The sequence below is a fragment of the Cimex lectularius genome, unplaced genomic scaffold (genome assembly GCF_000648675.2).
Source record: "Cimex lectularius strain Harlan isolate CLEC.00 unplaced genomic scaffold, Clec_2.1 scaffold32, whole genome shotgun sequence".
NCBI lineage: Eukaryota > Metazoa > Arthropoda > Insecta > Hemiptera > Cimicidae > Cimex > Cimex lectularius.
This window is the reverse complement of record NW_019392689.1, coordinates 2,974,415-2,996,986: the sequence shown is the minus strand read 5'-3', so window position 1 is coordinate 2,996,986 and position 22,572 is coordinate 2,974,415. Positions and strand designations below refer to the sequence as shown.

The window sequence follows — 22,572 nt, the reverse complement described above, 5'->3', positions numbered from 1 at the left end:
TTGCATGAATCTACACCTACAGAGACCCTCAACAAAAACATAACACGTGTTCACTTTTTGTAAATGATGGTTCTACTCACAGATTTTTGTTTAAAACTATCCGGAGTGGAAGCATCATAAATCAATTCCGTTTTAATTAATGAGCGTATGACTTTCCTTACTTTACTCAAGTCAACGCGCATTGACATTTCGAGGACATCACTATGTCTTCTTCGCTCGTGTGAATGCTGTGCGTTTTGTTAATACGTTAATGTAATGGGTTGCGGGCTATCCTAGCAAAACGTCATATTTGTCGAGAAAGGAAAGAGGTGAAATTTCGCTTTTACGTGCTCGTGAAAAGTTTCGTACAAACTCATATTGCAGGATTTTTCTCCGTTCCTTTTCCCGGTAGGGTTGAAATCATGAAGAGGTCATTTGATAAAATTGTATCTTTGGGTACTACTGTAGGTATGTAGTTATCAGAAGATAACTATCTATTAACCATTTCAGTCCTTGTCCGTCAATGGCATATGACCATGATAATGATTGGTTCACAGAATTTAAGTGATATTCGTGGGGGCTTCCTTTCGATTTCTTGCCTAGTAATACAAAATAGTGAATTTTTTCTGTGTGTGTCAAGGTCGTGTTTTCTAATTTTGTCAGTCAGTCTTTAACAGCATGATTCCTTTCTTTTTTCTCACAATGAGTCATATCGTAGGGAGCTCGTAAATCAGACATGTAGAAACTGTGTCCTGCGCATCATGTTTATGCACGGATCTGTTTTTATTAAATTTGATAACTTGGGTCGTTGGGATCACCCGATCATCTAAAGTATTGGCAAGTAGGTTTATCTTCAAATGTTCTGTTAATGTTAATGTGTTATTGTTGTCGTTAATAACTTTGAAATTTGCTGAATGGTGTATGTGGTACATAAGAATATTGTTTATTAAAATACGTAGGGCTACTATAATGGTTTGGATTTCTATTGAATTCACTTGACTTCTTGTAGTTGATATTGGATAATAAAAGAACATTTGTTATATATTATGCTTCTAATTTCATCTATTGTTTCTAGATTAAATATTATAATGTGGTTACTTAATAGGGAAGGTAATCATTTAAAAGTGTGAAATATAATTACTTTATCTATCCTAGTCATTAATTATTTCATGATATCTGAATTCAGTCCGTCTTACTTTAGTCAAATATTAACTAGGTTTCCTAATTCTTGAATTCTGTTAACAAATTCTATCGGAGATTCGTTAGGATTGACTCTAGTTTTTATGAATAAAACATAATGGTTGTAATCTCTTTGAATATTATTATTTGCAATACGTGGCATTCAGTTTCGAAAATTTCACAAAGGAAGGCTAGTTCCGAAGAGTTTCCATTAAAGAAAGGACTGTGCTCATAGTCTTCTTTTGTTGGAAGGATTAATTTGGAAGGCTATAGTCAAAGATGGATACTTATGCTGCCGTAGTGTTACTTCCAGGTTGTTGTTTCTTTTTTCTTCTGTCTTAGGTATCCTCCGGGAAAAGACGAATGGTCGCAGCTGGAATTTCTTGGCTCTCAACATAATAAGAATTTTCTTCAAACCGCGATCAAAGCACCGATATGTACGCTAGACGTTCCGTCGGGTTAAATGGACGCAACTGCGGGACAAATGATCACGACTTTAAAACTTTAGTTACTCGTGCTACCTGGTCAGGGTCCAGTTAAGTAATCGTTGGAAGAAAAATGAAAAAAAAAATCTTTAATGTCAAAACATTGTATATGGTTTAAATTGTAACCGACAGTGTGACGGGGAGAAGGCTTTCGCACAAGTAAGGCCATTTGGAGATTAGGGTTTTTATACTATCGGGTTGTCCGGAAAATAATGCAGGATTTTAAGTTTTCATTAAAAAAAATCTATATAAAATATTCTGTTTACGTTTACAGGATTACTCATTTGTATGAATGNATGGGAAATTATTTTGATTAAAGAACATTGCTTTAAAGTAACTAGTTTCTTTTTTTTTGTTTAATACCAAAATCCTGCATTATTTTCCGGACAACCCAATATTTTAACGAAATGCTGATTAAGATGATGGACAGGCGTCTGGACCAGCTAAACTTTGCTGACGTGACGGTCCGAGTTTACTCCATAACTTCGATTAGCGATAAATCCTTTTTTCCGATCACTCTGATTAGCTCCGTTCTCATAACTGATTCTCTCTCTCTCTTTAATTATTTGTCTGTATGAATGATAATCCATATTTGAACGCCATAAAGATCATTTACAGGTATTTTTTACTTGTTTATTCAGATATTTATAATATCATTAAAGAAAGTAAAAGTGAATAAGTGACCCTTCGGCGTCACATAATGGCAAACACGACTATTGTGTTCTTTACGAATTGGGAGGCAAGTGTAACTTTTAGATTAGGCCTCTTTCGTGATATTCCAGGCTGCACGCCACTTCTTCCTCCTTATTATTAGGCGGCACGAAAACCCTACGGAACACGGCTGTTCTCCTCGCGATCCCATGAGTCATCCCTCATTGGCGAACCCTCCATGTGGAAGAATTCGTAGTTTTTCGCTAATATTCGGCGAGATCGGATGGGTTTAGTTCAGCATGAATACTTTTTCTATCTCGTACAAGAGGTAACGAAATGGTAGATTCATAAACTTGTTTTAAAATTTACAAACTTTTGGTCAAAAAGAATTAAAATGTTTAAAACAGTGGTAATTTTTGTTTTATGTTTTCATTAAAATCAAGTGTTTTGAAAATGGCCCCGTTTATCATAAAGCAAAACCAAATTGGGAATAGTAAAACGCCTTTTGTACGAATGTACATAAATGCTAACAAAACTACAATAAAAAACAGTAACCAATTAATTATTGGCCATATTGATTGTATAAATGATTTTTTTTACAAAAGAAAGTGACCCAATGGACTAAAAGACTTTTATCGTTTGAGAATGACAAACGACCAAGGGAGAAAATATGATTAGGTATCGTTTACTCTCTTCTTCCCATTCTCTTTCCCCTTGTCTGGAGTTTTCTTTCTCAAGTATCCCAGCAATCATGATCAAATTTCAATGTTTATTGAATCTTTACGGCGACGTACTGAAGAAAACAAAATCAAGGGTAATGTGGCGTGATCGAGTTATTTGGATTTATGAAGCATCTACCTCAACTCAGTTGTCAGTGACGGATGTGCTAGGTGACTTCGCGCATTGGTGTAAGGAAGCAGTTAATATGGTTGCGCGGTCTACGGTCTCATAATCAGCGTAGCTTCTTTGACGCCAACGTCATGAGAGCGATTATGAACAGCGATGAGAGGGGAATGAGACGTACAATGAAATAACATTTATTAAACGCATTAGTTAACAATTAAGAAAAAGCAAGGGCTCGGATGGGTTGATAACAATTTGATAAAGAGGCTAAAAGCAGGGGAGATCGCAGAACCGGCATTTGTTTCACTACTTGCGGGTGACAATGAATGACCCGCACACAGAAATAAGGACGATTGCTAACTTTATTTATTTTGTTCCTTTCAGACCTCCTTTCAATGGTTTTTATTCCTCATCCAGTACTGAATGTAACCCAGAACTCAGGTCTTATCTCCAAATTCCTCAATTACCCTCATCTTCTCACACCGCCTCCCAATCCTATTCATCCCTCGGAAGTAAAATGCCAAATTTTCCGCCTCCCAGTTAGGAAATCCCCGGGTCACGGATCATTTGGGTTTGGATTATAACTCCAAAATTCTTAAAACCTACATAAAAGAAGCAATAGTATATATCATAACAATTTTCACTGTCACAATCCAGACAACACAAATCACCATTCAGTGGAAACTTTCTCTAATAACCCCAATTCCCAAACCAAAGCCCTGAGCGATTCATCCTCGTATAGATCTATAAACCTTCTCCCAATTGTAGCTTAAATTTTTGAACCCCTCCTCCTCAAAAAATATTCAACATTCATAGCACCATCCCCATCAACCAATTTTGTATTAGACTCCTACATTCTGCTGTCCAGCAAGGGTTACGCATAGTTGACACGTTATTTCTGCCAAAGAAATAAGCATTATTGCTCAGTAGGTTTTGTAGATATCACAGAGGCATTTGACAGAGTGTGGTACTCCGGTCCCTTTGTCAAAATAAAATGTATCCTGCCGCATACATAATATCCCATCCTGAATTCCTTCCTCTCGGATCGCTAGTCCAAGGGCTATTGGCTCTCAATTTTCAGACATCAAGCCCATCAAGGCAGGTTTAACTGACCCTGTTCTTGGATAAAAGGCCTCCTAGATCTTCATTCAGTCGGTGTCCCATCAAGCGAAACGAACAAAAGAGTCGGCACTTGACGTTCACCCTTCGAAGAAATACCTGCCCACTAGTGTACATATACAGTTTCCTACCAAAATCTGCTACATTGGGTTCTACGTGATAGCAGACTTACATGAAACATCCTTATAAAACAAAGATAGGTCTCAATCAAAGATATGTACAACTCAGATTCTTACGTGGACCCAAATCCTTAGTGAATATACATAATAAATTGAAAATATATAAGAGAGGGGCGTCGATGGCCGCAACGGTAGGCGTTGACACGGCGCTCATCAGTGTAAGGGAAAGGTCATGGTTTCGAATCCAGCCGCCCTGAATTCGAAACGGACATTCAAAAGTTTTTTTTTTTTTTTTTTCAAAAACACCGACATTCCGAGGGCCGAGGATTGATATTAGACCGATTTGGACTTACGGAGTCAAAATGTGGGGTTCATTTAAGCCATCCAACATCCAAAGAATCCATTCCTTTCAATCCAATGTCCTGTAACTCATCGTCAACGCTCCCTTCTAAAAATGGCCCCAAGTAACCAAACCATTGATAAAGACCTAGACAAACAATTCATGGCGAATATAATCTAAACACAGTCCCACAACTTCCACTACAAGCTCTCCTAGCTCACTAATATACTAGCTCCAGCCCTCTCTTCAAAGTCCCACCATTACAATCCTCCAACTCGACTAAAAAGACGCTAAAAAGTGCTGCCTCGTGACCTCCTGACCTTCTAACAACACAACCTCAAACAATTCAACTAAAAATACTGTTCCAGCAATGGCCTTTCTCCCCCATCACCAAGGTTAGACAGGTTCCTCCCAGTACGTTTATTGTTATCTTCCATCATATTGTTAAATGTATACATTTTGCACTGTACATAAAGCAAACAAATTTCTTTTCAATTTTTGTAAACTATAATACAACACTTAATTAAACTTTATTCAAAAAATCGTTAAGCGTACAAACATTTTCTCCCAACTCATCCGCCTTCTCTCGTTAGCATAATTAATTAATTATAGAAGGCGTCGGGTTGCTTTTCGCCATTTTGCCCCTTTTAATCCCCTTCAGGGGGAAATTATTATTTCAAATAAAATTGCGCAACTTTACGAGATTTTTATTTTTAAAGTGATTTTATTGAAAGAGTACCATTTGCCAAACACAACAACATGTAAAATAAACGTTTGGGTAGTGGTTTTTTTAATTATTTTGTTTAATTAATTGAATTGTATTGATGTTCAATTGTTTTATTGTCGAACAGTTGTAATTGGTTCTCTGTAAGTCTTCTGTCGCGTCTAATAATCCGCCGAATATTTTTGTATCTTCTACTATTCGGGCCCTATTTCCCACAGGAGTCCACCCCCTTGAGGTCACGCCTTCTGCTGTAAATCCAAGGCAACGTATTCATTATTTAAGAGAATATCCAAAGGGGGCGGAAAACCGGAGGCTGTTGGGCAACTGACCCCGCCAGCCATCCTACGTTATAATTTCATAGCATCTCAAATTACGTTTATTTCTCTCTCACTCTCTCTCTCTCTCTCTCTCTCTCTCTCTCTCTCTCTCTCTCGCTCTCTCTCTCTCTCTCGTTCTCACTCTCACTCTCTCGCTCTCTTTCTTTCATTTAGTATAGGTTTTTATAATCGACAAACTGTTAGGAGGGGTTTGGATAAACCGATTTGATTTTTGATTTCTGGCCCACTCGGTCAGCACAATGGAAATTAGCCTTATTGTTAATCCGATCAGTCGTTCCAGCTTCGCTGGGCGCAATTCTAGGCCGACTGATGAGAATATACAGTTTGTTGGCTTGCCGACAAAAGCTTAATTTGGAAAACAAATGTACTTTTGTTCAACTCGGTGCTTTTGTGCATCCAAATAAGGACCTTAATTTAAAAAATAATATTCTGAATATTTTCCATTTGTAGATATTTTAGTTAATTTAGTACGGTCAATACAAACAAAAACTAATACTAAGAAAGAAAATATAGTTTTACTTTTAAATAATGTTGCAGTTATAGTTAATCAAATGATAAAAATTTAGCACATAAATATAAAAGAAATCTGGTACTTTTCTGTTACAGCCATTTCCATAAGTATTATTACTTGTTCAGGATAGCTGGAGTTGTAAAATTAACAATGTCTTTTTATTATAATAAAACAAGTCAAAAATAATATTGTAATAATATATATAATAATAATATAATAAAGTAATAATAAAATAATAAATAATATTGCTTGTCCGGAAAATAACGCATATTTCAATTACCCTTCTATTTAATATACTGTATACATATGATGGATTATTCTTTTGTATTTATGTCAACACTTTTTGAACCTCTTCCAATCAAAAATATTTGTTAACCTCAGTTGCATTCCTTTACTTGGGATTAATTCAGTTTTTACTAAGATGTCAACGCGTGATTTTCGCGTAATTTCGTTTCACGAGTTTAACCTCTGTCGGAACGGTCACAAACGGCCAGAAACAGTAAAGTCTGGGGCAATGGAAGTGTGAGTGAGATAACCGTTCAGAGATGGTTTCAAAAATTTCGAGAAGGAGATTTTGGCCTTGAAAACAAACAAGTTCGTGAAAGAACTTCTTCCTAAGATGATGCTTTGGGCGAAGAAAATCTCAAAACAACTGTTCGAGAACTTACAAAAGAATCTTTCAGTTAGCATAACGACCGTTGGTAACCACCTTAAGGAATTGGAAAGAGGAAAAAGCTCGAAAGTTGGGTTCCTAATGCATTAAACGACTCCCAAAAAAATCATCGTTATGAAGTTGTAAAAGAAACGAACCTTTTCTGGATTAAATTGTTACTTGAGATGAAAAGTATTTCTCTACGATAACAGCAGGCGTTCTGGATTACTTACTCGACTTAGGAGATGCAGCATGACATTTTCCAAAGCCTAGCTCATCAAAAAGAGATGGTGACTCATTTAAGCTGATTTACTACACATCCTTGAATCCTGGTGAAACAATCAGTGCCAATTGTATTCTATATTGAAGCATTATTGAAGCCATCTTTGGTAAATCGGAAAAGGGCGATTCTGTTACTCACATGTGACTACACGAAAACTGTTCGATCTTGGTTATGAAGTTCCGCCTCATACCCCCTATTCTCCAGACCCCTCGCCAACCGACTATCCTTTTTGCAGATACCTGGACAAAATTTTACATTATAAAACATTTATTGATCAAAAGTCGTGCGTTTACATAACTAGTTAATAGCAAAGCCTCAAAATTCGATTCAGAAGTACAGAGAATTTGCCATCACATTGGCAGAAGCCTATTGAGAGTGATCGCTGGTATTTTGATTAATGAAAAGTGTTTAAAATAATTTATTTAATGTTTCCATTTTATAACGATAAGTTTAAATTATTTTCCGGACAACCAAATTGATTAGTACAAAAAGACTGAGAAATCTAATCTCTCGCGCCAAGAATGTATGAATGGTTAAATATTTTAGAATTAATTAAGGTTTTTAGTTGAGATGAAAAAATGTTAATGGCACGAGAGGGATTCGAGCCCACGACGCTAAACAGCTACCAAGCAAGATTCCGCCGAGGCCGCTCTGCATTCGACCAAGCTTGAGTTCTCGAGGGCTTTATTCAGAATTCACTAATTTCGTGGTCCGCTTGACCAATTAATACATAACAATTAATTAAGGTTTTTAGTTGAGATGAAAAAAAGTTAATGGAACGAGAGGGATTCGAACCCACGACCTTCGGCTTGATACGCCGCTGCTCTCCCACCTGAGCTATCTTGACCTCGATCCACTCGGACATCAACTCTCCATCTCAACCCCACCTTATGAGTTTTCCCTCCTTTTGCCATTTTTCAAATGTCGTGTAATCGGTTTTTCATCTTAACTAAAAACCTTAATTAATTGTCTTGTATTAATTGGTCAAGCGGACCACGAAAATAGTGAATTAATGATTTAAAATGAAGTACACTTCACTAAAGCTCTCCGTCGCCATTTCAATTGTCGTCGAGAATCCAAACCTATTACACGACAATTTAAAAATGGCAAAAGGAGGGAAAACTCATAAGGTGGGGTTGAGATGGGGAGTTGATGTCCGAGTGGATCGAGGTCACGATAGCTGAGGTGGTAGAGCAGAGGCGTATCTAGCCGAAGGTCGTGGGTTCGAATCCCTCTGGTGCCATTAACTTTTTTTTCATCTCAACTAAAATCCTTAATTAATTGTCTTGTATTAATTGGTCCAGCGGACCACGAAAGTAGTGATTAAATATTTTGTAACTCTCTAAAGTTCTGAAATTTCTGACGTTCATAAATTTCCACATTCTATTTCTATTTTCATAAATATACTTTAAATTCCTCGTACAGTAAGTTTTTGTGTTGTAATTTCATAGTTTATTTAAAATTACGTTTATTAAAGAATTTTGAGTGCTCTTAAGGAGCGATATTCTTACTAGTTCCTCCCTCCACCGTAATCTTCGTGATCGTAGAGCATAATATGAATTATACTAACGCAAAGTACACTGATTTTACAGTAGATTAAAATAAAATAGGTCTAAAATTCAAAATTGGTAAAAAATAGATTTTTTGAGTAGGGGCGCCGGTGGCGGCGCTTATACTGTAAGGTAAAGGAAACGGTTCGAATCCAGCGGCCATGCACTCGTACCCAACATACTTACAAATGGTATTTCGGTTTTTCAAAAACACCGGCACCCTGAGGATTGATATGACCAGTGCTGTTAAAAAAAAGTTTTGCGAGAACAATTTAAAAGTTTTCTGCATAAATTAACATAATTGTATGTTTTTTTTAAATAATTGTATGTAAGTTATGTTGATATATTACTTGTTTTTTCTACATTTAAAAGCAGAGAATTTTGATCGAAGCATTCTTTTATATACAACCATTCTTTATTAATAGAGTTAGTAATTTCATTCAAATTTTTTGCTGAATAAATAATTGTAATCAGTGTAACTAAAGTGCATGTCGATTAACTTCAGGAATTAAGGTTATTTTGTACGGCAAATCAAAAAATAAACATATTTTCTTAGGATAGAAGAATTTATGGTATTTTAGTTGCTATTATATGTAAATGTGTCGATTATTTTGTATGCTTCTTTAGGGATGCTCTTCATTGACGTAAGACATTTTTAGATAATTGAAGTGAGGCACTAAACTTTGTTTCAAGGGTTATTCATCATCCAAAGTGATAACGGCCTCAGACAAAAGAATAGCTGATTCATTACGTACTCACCCCTAAACCCTCCGCTCTAGGGATCAAATTGGAAGTTAATTAGACAGTATGGAGTGAAAATAAAAAACCGAGCTTAAAGAAGTTATAATTGGACAATGGGATTCTGTTGCATCGGAAACAATTAACAAAATCGTGGGATCAATGAAAAAGCGGTTTCTTGAGTTTGTCTCATTTTGTCTGTCCATCGATCTCTCTCATTCTCTTCCTATTACTCTCTTTCTCTCTCACACACGCACGCACGAACGCGCGCACATGTACACGCACACACACACACACACATTTACACAATCTTTCTCTCATTTTCCTCCTGTCCCCCTCTTTCTCTGTCACACACTCTCTCTCTCTTACTATACAATCCGCTACACATATCTTTTACCATCACTTTCTTCAGTAATCTTCTTTGCACTTTTGATTCTCTCGCTTTCACTCACTGCACATATAAATATATCTTAATATATATATATATATATTTCCCTTAGTCTATATATATTATATATATCTTTGTTTCCCTTCTTCCATTTTCTAAATTGTAAATCAGATAAACAAGTGCCTGCTTCTTTCTTCTCTCTCTCTCACTCTCTCACTCACTCTCTCTCTCTCTCTCTCTCTCTCTCTCTCTCTCACATACAAATATAGATCCATGAAGTTGCATATGACTATCTAAATATTTTTAAAAGTTCAATGCGTCCTAAAGCAAATGTTTGAGGGTCACTTTCTCCTTTGGTATCAAACCTTTTTTTTCGCCTTCCGGAAGTGTTTCTACGTTTTAATAATATTAGTTTAACTTCATATTTTGATTCTTGCACGTTAAAAAAAAAGATAAGACAATTTTATAGAAATTTAAGCTTTTTTTGCAATAACAATTTCAAAATGCATTGGTGCTTTGGTGGATTGAATATGTACAGTGTAACAAATTTAAGCGAAAGTGTCAAACATGTTGAAATATTATAATTTCTCGTTCTTCTACTAATTTTTACCTTTAAAATACTCAACTATTTATTAAAATTCAATCCATTCATCTTTAGCACTAAGAAAAACATGTAAGACAGGAAACTATGACTTTCGCAAAATGTTTAAAAAATAAACTAGAATAATTAGAATCGGTTTAAATTGGCATTATTCATCATTGGCATCAAGAGCATCGACCGAAATTCTGGCTAATTAAAAGCGATTATTCCGTCGGTATTTAACCGCAGTTGGCGGATGTTAACGATAGAAAGACCGATCCGAGCGATGAATTTCTGAAAAACTGCGGAATTTCTGAAACCACTCGACGCCCCCTTTTGACATTATGGACAAAGGATGCCCTTACAAGTATAGAATAAATTTTCACCAAGTTGAATGACTGTTGTAATTTACTGAGAAAATGTCTATTTGCGCCACTCGATTTCGAGGCTTTCAATCTTCGTACAACTACACGCAATTCACTCTTTATAACTAAATATAAAGCGTGAATATTCCTCTCTGAATCTTCTCTCACTCCCTCTCACTCTCTCTCTCTCTCTCTCTATCTAATTCCATCCACATGCATCCATCCATCCTACAATTAACGAGAGAGAGAGAGAGAGAGAGAGAGAGAGAGAGAGAGAGAGAATATTCTTTCATATTAAAAATCTCTCGCATTTAAGTCATGAACCACTCTCTTACAGTTAAGGAGAAAAAGAGAGAGAGTTAGAGAGGAAATGGGAGAGAGTGAGGAACAGAGAGTGCGGGAGAGTGATAGAGGGAGGAAGGGATAGCGAGAGAATGAATGAATATAGTTTTATTTAAAAATCTGGCGAGAGGATAAGGAGTGGGAAAGGGAGGGAGAGAGAGAGAGAGAGTGTGTGTGTGAATAATAAAAAAGGTTTATCAACAAGATCTAAGATGATTCATCACATTCTAAATATGTAAATGTTGCAGTACAACCAACTACCACTAACCTAATAAACTTGAATATTCCTTAATATTGTAAGCAATAATATTCATAAATTTATTTATTTAGAAATCGTGAGATGCGGTCTGGTGTGATGTAGGTTTCAGAAAAACTTTTTCTTTATTGTGCCAACGTTTCGATCTTTATTGAGATCATCTTCAGGGCTCAAAGTGTTTTTCTTCTGTGTAATTGTGCCATTCTTGCGCATCGTGTCGAGAGTGCCCGAATACGACACGTAATACTGGCACAATTACACAGAAGAAAAACACTGAGCCCTGAAGATGATCTCAATAAAGATCGAAACGTTGGCACGATAAAGAAAATGTTTTTCTGAAACCTACATCACACCAGCCCGCATCTCACGATTTCTAAATAAATATCGATTAAGGGTCACTAATCATCACACACAAAATATTCATAAATTTAAAATTATATTAGTCATCAATTAAATATCATATCAAATGCATATCTTATCCTCTCTTTCTCCCTCTCTCTTTCTTATCCCCTCTCCCTCTGTCAATATTCTCTCTTTCTCTCTCACTCTCTTTCTCTTCGTCTTCCTCTCTCTCCTCCGCCTTACTTTCTGTTTCTCTCCATCTTACTCTCCCTCCTTTGCTCTCCTCCTTTGTCTGTCCTGGTCATACTTTCTCTCTAAAACCTTATATTTTTTTCTTTTTTAAGATTCCTCTGTTTTATCCCATAATTTCTTCCAAACTGAATTTAGTAGAACGACTGGCTTCTAGAAACAATCCCAATATTTTCTTATTTGTTCCGATTCTTTTGATAAAACGTTTGCTCACATCGGTATTTTGTTGTTGTTAAACAATTAGACGTTTTAGAAGCATTGGACGTAACTGCATTCCTCTCTCATTGAGGGCAATTGTGTACTTTGGGGTCAGGCGATTCGCCTCGGTTAAATTGTCCACAATTGAGATGAACATTTCATGGTCGCAGATAGGGCTGCCGTTCTGACAGTCGTGGTACAATGGATGCGATAATGTCACAACCTGCTTCTCCACTGGCACAATGCGATTAGAAAGTTTTGATAACATGTCAATACGAGCCGATACGTCAGGTTTTTCACCTATGTTCGCCTTTTAAACATTACTAATGTAAACAGTAAAATCATTGATATACGAATATTCCTCTGCAATAATTAAAAATGCATCAATTTTTACTTGCAAACAACAAATAATCGTATTTCACTTAACGAAATATGCTCAATACATTGTTTCATAACTTGCAACAAGGAAATATTGACATTTTTTAAATTTTAACAAGTTTTCATAGCATGTTTGATTTTTTAGGGGTAAATAAATGTCTAAAAGTACACGGGAATTTATCCGGACAAGTTAAAAATGTCGGTAATAAGACCTATCTTTAAGAAAGGACATTGGACAACGTACTTGTACAGGCCAATTTCTACTTTTTCTCTGAGCAATATAATAATAGAATAATACATAAACAAAAAATGGCAACATGAACTGGCTAATAATAATTATATAGACCCATATCTATATCGTTTTAAAAGGAAAAGGGACGGAAACTTTGCTATTGGACTTCTATGAAAATCTAAATAAACTAGATCAAAACTGCTTTATTGTAGGTATTTTTGTGAATTATTTGTACGTAGACTTTTTTTTAGTATTGATTATTGTAAGTTGTTAGAATGCTTGAAAATGGCCAATTGCAGTGAAAACATCACCATCATTTCAGTTTATTAATTAATAGACAAGGAACGGTAAAAATTGCCGATTGCTTCAGTGATATTTTCAAAATTAATAGTGGAGTTCCTCAGAATAGAGTTCTAGGGCTCCTTTTGTGCAGTATTTATGTGAACGAAATGGATAAACCAATTATTGGGAAAAAGATGTTTTTGTATGCTGATGATTGCGCTTTTGTAGAGTTGCATATTGATCAGATGACTGCTATCTCAAAAGCTCGATCATCTTGAATAGATGTCCACCTTCATTTCACGATCAAAAGTTAGTAATAAAACCTAAATAAAGGGAAAAAGAAAACCGTGGTCATGATTGTCAGGCAAGTGCAAACTCATCTTGACCATCCCTTGAGTATTGTATATCATTCATGCCTCAGCTTGACATTAAAGGGATACATGTGTCTTGACTAACCTTCCCTCAGCGTGGTAGACCAAAAGATTTATTGACCTAGACTTTAGAAATGTTGAGATTTAGCTTCCTTAAAGAAAACCACATAATTGCATACAAAACTTAGGTTAGGTATTTAGGTACTATTATGTTAGGTAATGTTATAGATCATTGGGTCATTAAAAAAATGAATCCTCTACAAAAAAGAGCTTAAAAAATAATGATTTTAAATTCTTATAACCACAAATATAATTTCCTAAACTCACTTATATTCAATGTAAAACAATATCTCATCTTTAAAATGAGAAATTACTTCATAATTCGCTCAACGATAGTTGATATCTTAGTTAGTCAAGAAGTCCGCAAAGACGAGTCTCAATTTTTGTCCACATTGGCCATACCAAATGTAAAACGAACTATTACAATAAATGGTGTATGTTTGGATGATAAAAAGACATTTTTTGGTTGTATTATTAATTACTTTAGTAATCGAAGAATAGATATCTACATATACCTTAAATAATGTGAAATCAGTGGATTGTAACTTTTCAACAAAAATTAAATCTATTGAACATAAACGAGCCAAAAATTGTTTGTTGTTTGATAAACTCCGGGAAAAATTAAAATATTAGTCTTAATTACAAACTTTAAAACTGTATTTTTTAGAATAAACTTGTATGTAAATATGGTAGTACTAATCGGAGTTGATTTTAGAAACTTACCTGTAAAAGCTATGGTAGGCGGACCCCCACAGTTATTAACTGCATTTATTGAACTTTCAAGAGAGAAAGAATATTTCATTTTAATGATTTTTGGATCAACGGAGCCAACATTGTAGGAACGCAGCTTTTAAAGTTCGAGAGATTTTAGATAAGCATTTCATGTGAAAACCTTCAAGACCTAGTGGACCCTGATTTGCTTTCACCCTTCAATAAGCCAACTATTATTTTTCTTCTAACTTTATTATTTTTAAAGGTATGGTTACCAACTTTATCCTGAAATAATTTTCTCTTTTTAAAAAGACATTAAAAAATAACGCCAATTAAGATCTCCGTTAGCTTTAAATAACGGACGTAAGGAATGTGTGATTTAAAGTTTTAGTCTTTATTTAAAAATAAAAACGAATGGTTGTTATTCGACAATTTTTTTAATAACTGGTTTAATTATGATTTAATACACACCGTGCACAATTGTAAGATTTATGTTGATGTTTTCTATGTATAGAGCTCCATGTTTGTAATGTCTGTCTACCCGAAATTAGCGAAATCAACTCAATGAAGAGCAAACAATTTTATCACTAAAACGGAAACTGGAAAGTTAATAAACTGGAAAAAAAATTTCTTATTATCTTATAACAATAATGACCAAATCAACACAGAAAGAGAATAAAAATATCAAAGGTGTAAACTTGACGGAAATGGCGCAACTGGAGGACCCAATTGTAGTAGTCATTCAGAATATCAACACTGGTTGCCATTTATCGATTCACGATGTGTGTTCAAAACCGTGTAGAAGGATGTATTACGTTTTAACAATAAACATGAAAAGTGTTGTTATTTGCGGATCCTGCCCTTATTTCCTTATCCTGAAATACTATGTAGTCGACCGCAGCTTCAGAGCTAGGTGCGGCAACGAGTTCTCAAAATAAGACAAATACATGCCGGCGTGCCACAAGGAGCATTCTTGCTTCCATCCTTTATATCATTTATAATGCTGACACCCTATGCTATACACCCTAATACCAACCGCTTGCGTAGACGATACTGTAATTTTGTTCTCTATCTCAAATCTTATCCAGTATCCAAGAACGCCTTGAGCTTATAAAAGACTGATGCAAAAAGTGGAGGACAAGCCATCCAACATCCAGCGATTCGAATCTTTCTCCAGAACGACCTCAATACTCCTTTTGTCAACGAACTGATCCGTTCCCGATTCTAAGAGTTTCACGTCAACTTCTCGATTCATCCTAACCCTAGGATCGAGCCCTTTCTACACATCCCCATCCCGACATCCTCCTTGCTCTTTAATCCCTCACACTGAGTGTCTGCAATGGCTAGTTTCTCATGGCATGTGTCGTCCGGATACAGCGCTGGCAGTAGTGTTAGTGTTGTGGCCACGTGAAAAAACGGATTGTGATTACAATTGTAATATGTATTAATATTTATAGTGTACAAATAGAATAATTTAAAAAATTCTTGTTTATTATGGAAAAAATATTTTCTCATAAATGCATAAATAAAAACTGATATTCTTTACATATAGTACCTCCGTGGACAATGGAAGAACTCAGTAGCTCTCTTCTGTTCGAGACGCTGAAAGAGGCAGACCTTTGTGTTACATTCAGATCAAACAGAAAATCATTCCATTTTGTGATACCATTATGGCAGTGAGCTTCTTGCTTTTTTGGTTTATTTCATTCTTTATCAAGTGTATGTCCTTTTCAATCAATCTTTTTTCGTGCTGGAGCGTTTGAAAAGATCTATTGTTTTGGGTGTCCTCTTCGTTTTGTTTAATAAATTGGTTATTTGTTTTATTTCAACTATTGCGACATTACGCTGAATTTACTTTAGTTGAACTGGGTTTAGAGAATTGGAAACGGACCACGTTTTACTAAGTAAAGTGAAGGGTAAAAACTAGTGTAAATATATGGACCCAAAGATGTGACAAAATGTATTTCTATCCTTAGACAAGAAAATTATTTATATTTGCCAAACTAAGGATATTTTCCATATCGATCACACAAATGGATGAACGCCTGTCGCAATCAATTTTAAGCCTATTCGACTTAATCAGGCAGAACCAAGGATAGGCAAAATAGGTATAACACTATCAATATTTACTAAACCTTCTTAATAAAAAATGGCATATCTTGAACTTTGAAAGCAGGCTGAAATCCACGTAGATCAAAAACACGACCGAGCCCAGCTTCAGTTGGCGGTCTTAATGTAGTCGAGAGTATATCGACTCGTAAACTAATCTATGAGAAAACATGACGTTCATCTTGTATGGGATAAATGCCGATCTTGTGTTTGATGATTCCGTCATCGATGAGGATTTGTCTCATAAAATTGAGTGAGTGCGTAGACAGTATGATGGTAACTGTGTGCCTCGGTGTCCCAGTGTTGAAAAAAAAGCCCGTTTGTAAATATGTCCGGGAAACCTCCTTAAACGTAAGGGGAGCCCCTTTTAACCTTTGGATTATTTCTACTGCATTGTCTTAAAATTAAATAATTGTTGATTATTTCTGAAAATTGATTCCATTATTAGTGAATTTAAAATTGGCAGCTGAGATATAAAGTGAACAGTTTGTTTTTCGTTCCCTCGTACACTGCAAGTCTAATTATAATGATCCTCGTTCCCATGAGTGAGATTATATTTCTTTTCTAACAATTTTTAATTAATCTAACCAAATTGTATTTCCTTTTTTCATTAGCTTATGTAATGCACAAGTGAAAGCGTTCTCATGATTATAAACCCAAAGACTTCGTTGATTTAGAGGATTGAACTAAGTACGGAAGACTTATTACTTAAGAATTATGGTTAATTTGAGGTTGAAGCTTTTCGTATAAATTACTTCCATGTTAAAAATAAGTCTTCGACATATTGTTCATTTTTGTTAAATTGCATAATATTTGTTTTAAACACTTTTCTTTTGATAGGCAAAATAATAAAATGTTTTAACTTTTTCCATGAACCATTTTAACGTGTTAATCAATATTTTTATGTAAATAATTTTCATTGGGTTTTCAAACAAGCGAAAAAAAACAACAATGAGGAATAAAATACTAAAAAAACATAGGTTTGAGAATTCACTCGCAACAATTGTGTCACTCAACAAAAAAGAATGAAATATTATATTTTAGTGAAAATAAATCGCGCTGAAGAACCATCGATGGGTTTACTCTTTTACATATCATCGATTATTTGGATTTCGGTTCGATTTTTTACAGACAGGCTTCAGGTACAGACTTGAAAAAAAATTACATCTTTAGCAATAAGTGTATTAGACGGATTCTGGGTGTGCTACTAAGCACAGATAAGATAGTACTTTCTGCAGAAACGGGGTAGCTTCCTCCAGCAGTTAGATTACAAACATGAGCCATCAATAAATTACTAAATTTGCAAGATTCTGAGAGTCCTCTTTTGCCAAAAATGTTGGCATTGAAGGAGTTAGTTCAAACAGAAAGTTACTGGAGGAAAAAGAAACCCCTTCCAATAGTAAGTGCCTTTTTGATAGTTATACCCGCTATATTTGAATGCATAAACATCAGATCCACCCGGTCTACCAACTTGGCTCTCAAAAAGGTATTAGTACACCAAATACAATTTATTTACAAGATGGCACTGAATATCCCCTACGATTGCATTATTCATGCATTATTTATTGAAATTCATCATTTATCGAGGAAGTGCCCGATAACCATTTTTTTTACGGATGGTTCGATAATGGGTGGTAAAGTCGGGTGTGCCATTGATGAATCTACTAAACAATTTTGTTCTAAAATTATGCATCCCTCAGTGATGTCTATATTTTCGCAGAATATATAGAATGGCTGTTCTGTTAAAAGCCCTGGATTATATTGCAACAAAAGAAGAAACTAAGTTTTGTATATTGACAGTTAGCAAAAGCTCAGTTTCCCAAATCCATAATTTTTCCCCTGAGGCTAAATGTTATTAACTGATAGCGGAAATAACTGGCAAAACCTAAATAAAAAAAATAAGAAAGTAACATTTGGTTGGTGTATTGATTTTATGCCTGATCGGGTTCTTTCATTTGTTTGGGCGCCATCTGTATACCATATCATTGTATTTGATTTCTCCCTGAATTCTTCTTCTCATTAGTTAGTACTTTATTAAAAATTAATAATTAATTCAACTATAATATTTTAATATCACTTACACTAACATGTTATCACTAACAAGTATGAAAAAAACAAAATTTCATATTATGTGATTTGTAATATATTATTGATTAAGGACAATCAATAAATATAAATACATACATATATGTTAGTATATATGTGTATATATACATATATGTATTTATGTGTGTATACATATGCAACATCATTATATTATAAACATATAATAATATGCATATATACTCATATATGAATGCATTTATATGTTGCAATGAGTGTTTCTGAGATCATGTAGTCAGTCCCCTTTGAATTTATACCCCACATAATATAGAAATCTTTGGAATATCCCAGTCCGAATTCAATCATCACATTTAAAATATTAATTAAATTCATTATGTTTAGTGGTCTGATTGACCAAATTACTTATTTAAATTAATTATTCTTTCATGTAAGGTTTTGATTGAAATAAAAAAGTTAGTGACACNGGGCGGGATTCGAACCCCGCCCGTGACACTAACTTTATTCTTTTTATGTAACGTCTTCGTTGAAATGAAAAAGTTAGTTATTAATTATAAACTAGTAATATTAATTAATTTATTTAATCGATCATCTGAAAATGATCGCAGGGTATGGAGTTAATAAAACGTGTGTGTAATTAACATTATGAAGCGATGATTAATTCAAGACAAAGAAAACATTATTCCCGCACAGCAATTTTTATTTTTACGCCAATAAAATAAATTATAATTAGTTTAGATCTAAACTACATTCTAAAGATATATTTCATTTAAAAGTTGTGGTTAATATATTCTAGACTTTCCATTACGGAGTTTTCTACAAAAAACAGTAAATACAGCGGTTTCTTTAAAAATTGACGTCAATGGCCCTCTTTTACGATAAAGCGAGTCCGTATACCCCAGAGGAAAGAAGAGCTGTCTCAGGAACGGGGGAGTTGCAACCCTTTTAATACTTAACCCTCACCTCGTACCCTATTTACAGGTTAGAACGTTTTCACCCTTTGGATATATTTTTTCTTTTTTATGTTTTACTAAGGTCCGCAGCGGTATGGTCAAAGTCAGCGATGGCAAGACGAGACCGACGCCTATGCGACTCCAGCTGTCCATGGAGTTGCTCAAGCTGCAGAAGGAAGAGGTGACACCTCCTAATCAAAACAATAAGCCTTCACCATCAGATTCACGGGTAAAACAATACAAATATGTACATAACTCCTAGTTGTTTCAAACTATATTTTATGTTTTTTCCAGGTGAGAATAGTCGGAATAACAAGGCAAAAAGTAGGAGGACTCGGGCTCAGCATCAAAGGAGGTTCTGAGCATAAATTGCCAATTTTAGTTTCTAGGATATTCAAGGACCAAGCGGCTGACCAGACTGGTCAACTTTTCGTCGGTGATGCTATTATAAAAGGTTTGCAACCGACTTAACTCAATTGTAATCGCTACATTTTCGGTTGATGTGAAATTGTTAAATATTTTCACACAGAAATTCTTACATAGAAAAACCAATTTCTATCCAAACCAATGTTCTTACAAAAATCTTAATAAATGAAAACGTTAAGTTCTCTCAAATGCGAAGGTGGTCAACTTATTGAGTGCATCGTTATTCTGCAGCGTGTGGTACAATTTTGCAAATATGTTATTTTTGTAGAGCAATGATGCTGATTACTCGTACTACAGTCATGTCCTAAAAACTCATGTAGTACACTATACAGGGTGAATTGCTACTCGTGCTACAAACTTCTCCAGTAGATTCTTCACCCTAAAATGAACAAAAAAGTTCATATTGACCATGGTCCGATTCTCAACCATTTCAGAGTAATTTCGCTTTTTATCGATTTTGAAAGATATCACGTCCTGGCGTCGGAAAATCGTGATATCTTTTAATCTAAACATTTCTCTTAAAATCTATAAGCACCGTTGAAATCCCCGTTAATTTTTAGAGAGAATCAAAATCATAATTCCATTGAAATTTTTTAATTTAATTTAATGCCCATTTAGTATGTAATGCTTAAGAAGTTTACAAACAGCTAGAAGGTCAAGGAAGAAAGACCCAAACGTTTTGCCACCTTCATCTTCTTATTGAAAAATTAACGGGGATTTCAACGGTGCTTATAGATTTTAAGAGAAATGTTTAGATTAAAAGATATCACGATTTTCCGACGCCAGGACGTGATATCTTTCAAAATCGATAAAAAGCGAAATTACTCTGAAATGGTTGAGAATCGGACCATGGTCAATATGAACTTTTTTGTTCATTTTAGGGTCAAGAATCTACTGGTGAAGTTTGTAGCACGAGTAGCAAGTCACTCTCAAACATTAGCAATCCTTGAACCACCATTTTTTCTCTTTTTGTCATCAACATCTTGGTCTCACAACCACTAAATAAGAAAATGACGAGTGCGTTGGAAGCGTTATTAAATCAGGTAGTTTTCCTCAAATTTGCTGCCTTCTGAGACTAAAATTAGAAACTCTGGATTACTTTATACACTTTCCGATTTACACAATTTTCCACTCTTTTTGTAGTTCTGGCTGAAATAAAACACAAAAAATTAGCCCAAACATTTTGCCACCGTCATCTTCTTATTGAAAAATTAACGGGAATTTCAACGGTGCTATTAGATTTTCAGAGAAATGTTTAGATTAAAAGATATCACGATTTTCCGACGCCAGGACGTGATATCTTTCAAAATCGATAAAAAGCGAAATTACTCTGAAATGGTTGAGAATCGGACCATGGACAATATGAACTTTTTTGTTCATTTTAGGGTGAAGAATCTACTGGAGAAGTTTGTAGCACGAGTAGCAATTCACCCTGTATGTTAAAACAACAGCAATACTGAAGGAATATTGAAAATATCTTGCATATCGTTCATGTTTCAAACCTAATGTCAAATAAGAAAAAATTCAGCGCCTTGCCTTACCTTTTTTTTCCAACTCATCATGCTTTATTTTCATACAAACTAATTAACATTCAAACAAAACAATCCAGTACAGAGAGAAAGAGTGACTCGGATATTTTTTCTTTGTTCATTTTATGTTGGTGTATTTGTTGCAAAATATGATTTCCGACCAACAATATATTACACTGTATCCGATCATCGTGACCAGTCTGTTTTCACTGTATGTAAAGCGTGACATTCAGTCATTGATGACGGCCTGGGTCAAACAATCAGCGATAACAAGAATACATGGACCAGGTTGATGAAACAATTGTAACTCTAAGGTCCTATCCTTAGGTCAACAAGTTATCAATTAGGTGCACAATTATGTACAAACTAATTACACGTGTTCACCTAAATGATTATTTGGAATAATAAGTTTGTTAATTTATTGAAAACCTTTTTGTACGGTATCCATGTTACATACATTCGGTAATTTGTAGTACGATAATCACATTTAGCCCAGATGGATAGCTTATTCATAAAAGAAGGCATTATTAACATTAACAACAAGGGAACTTTGCATAAAGCCAACGGAGAATATAAAAACATTCTTCTCCTTCAACATTTCCTCCACTTGACAACTTTCCCAGTTCTGATTCCAATTAAATTTCCCTTCCTTATCACCTCTCACGCTCGTACAATCCCATTTTTCTCTTCCCCTGTCTGTCGAAATTCTTTTTGCCCTTGTCCGAAAAAATTTATTTTGAAATTACAGTGAACGGAGAACTGATAACCCACTGCCAGCACGACGAGGCGGTGAACATTTTGAGAAATGCGGGCGACATCGTCATGCTCACTGTCAAGCATTACAGAGCAGCAACTCCGTTTCTTCAAAAAGCTAGTAAGTATTCTTCGTAACATACGATTTCATAACACAGAATTAATTTACTTACCGTGCCATTACTACATTGTTGATTTTTGAGGGCCACAAGTGTGCTAAAAAAACTGTTTAAAACCTTTAATCTTAACCGACAGGAATACGAAACCTTTCACCGTCCCTGATGATACGACAAACATTTTCAAACACTCCCTCGCCGGTAAAAAGATTTTCTCGTTCTGCAGGAGACGACGACATCCAGACTGATGATAATTTCAGCAGCGTCGATCAGATCAGCTACGAAGATCTGATCAATATCGACTGTGATTACAGTGTTTATTCAGACTCCACACTCGCTGAAGAAGATTGCCGAAGCGAT

At 35.1% G+C, this 22,572-nt stretch overlaps 1 protein-coding gene across 1 annotated transcript in view; it reads left to right on the top strand.

Moving 5' to 3' along the window:
* Window positions 1–22,572, top strand: part of LOC106671982 (gamma-1-syntrophin) — a 98,362-nt gene that overhangs the window by 62,098 nt on the left and 13,692 nt on the right. Inside the window, exons 3-5 of the mRNA XM_014403015.2 lie at window positions 19,471–19,617; window positions 19,683–19,842; window positions 22,092–22,217. Coding sequence (XP_014258501.1) covers window positions 19,471–19,617; window positions 19,683–19,842; window positions 22,092–22,217 — 433 coding nt within the window. The remainder of the gene's footprint in view (window positions 1–19,470; window positions 19,618–19,682; window positions 19,843–22,091; window positions 22,218–22,572) is intronic.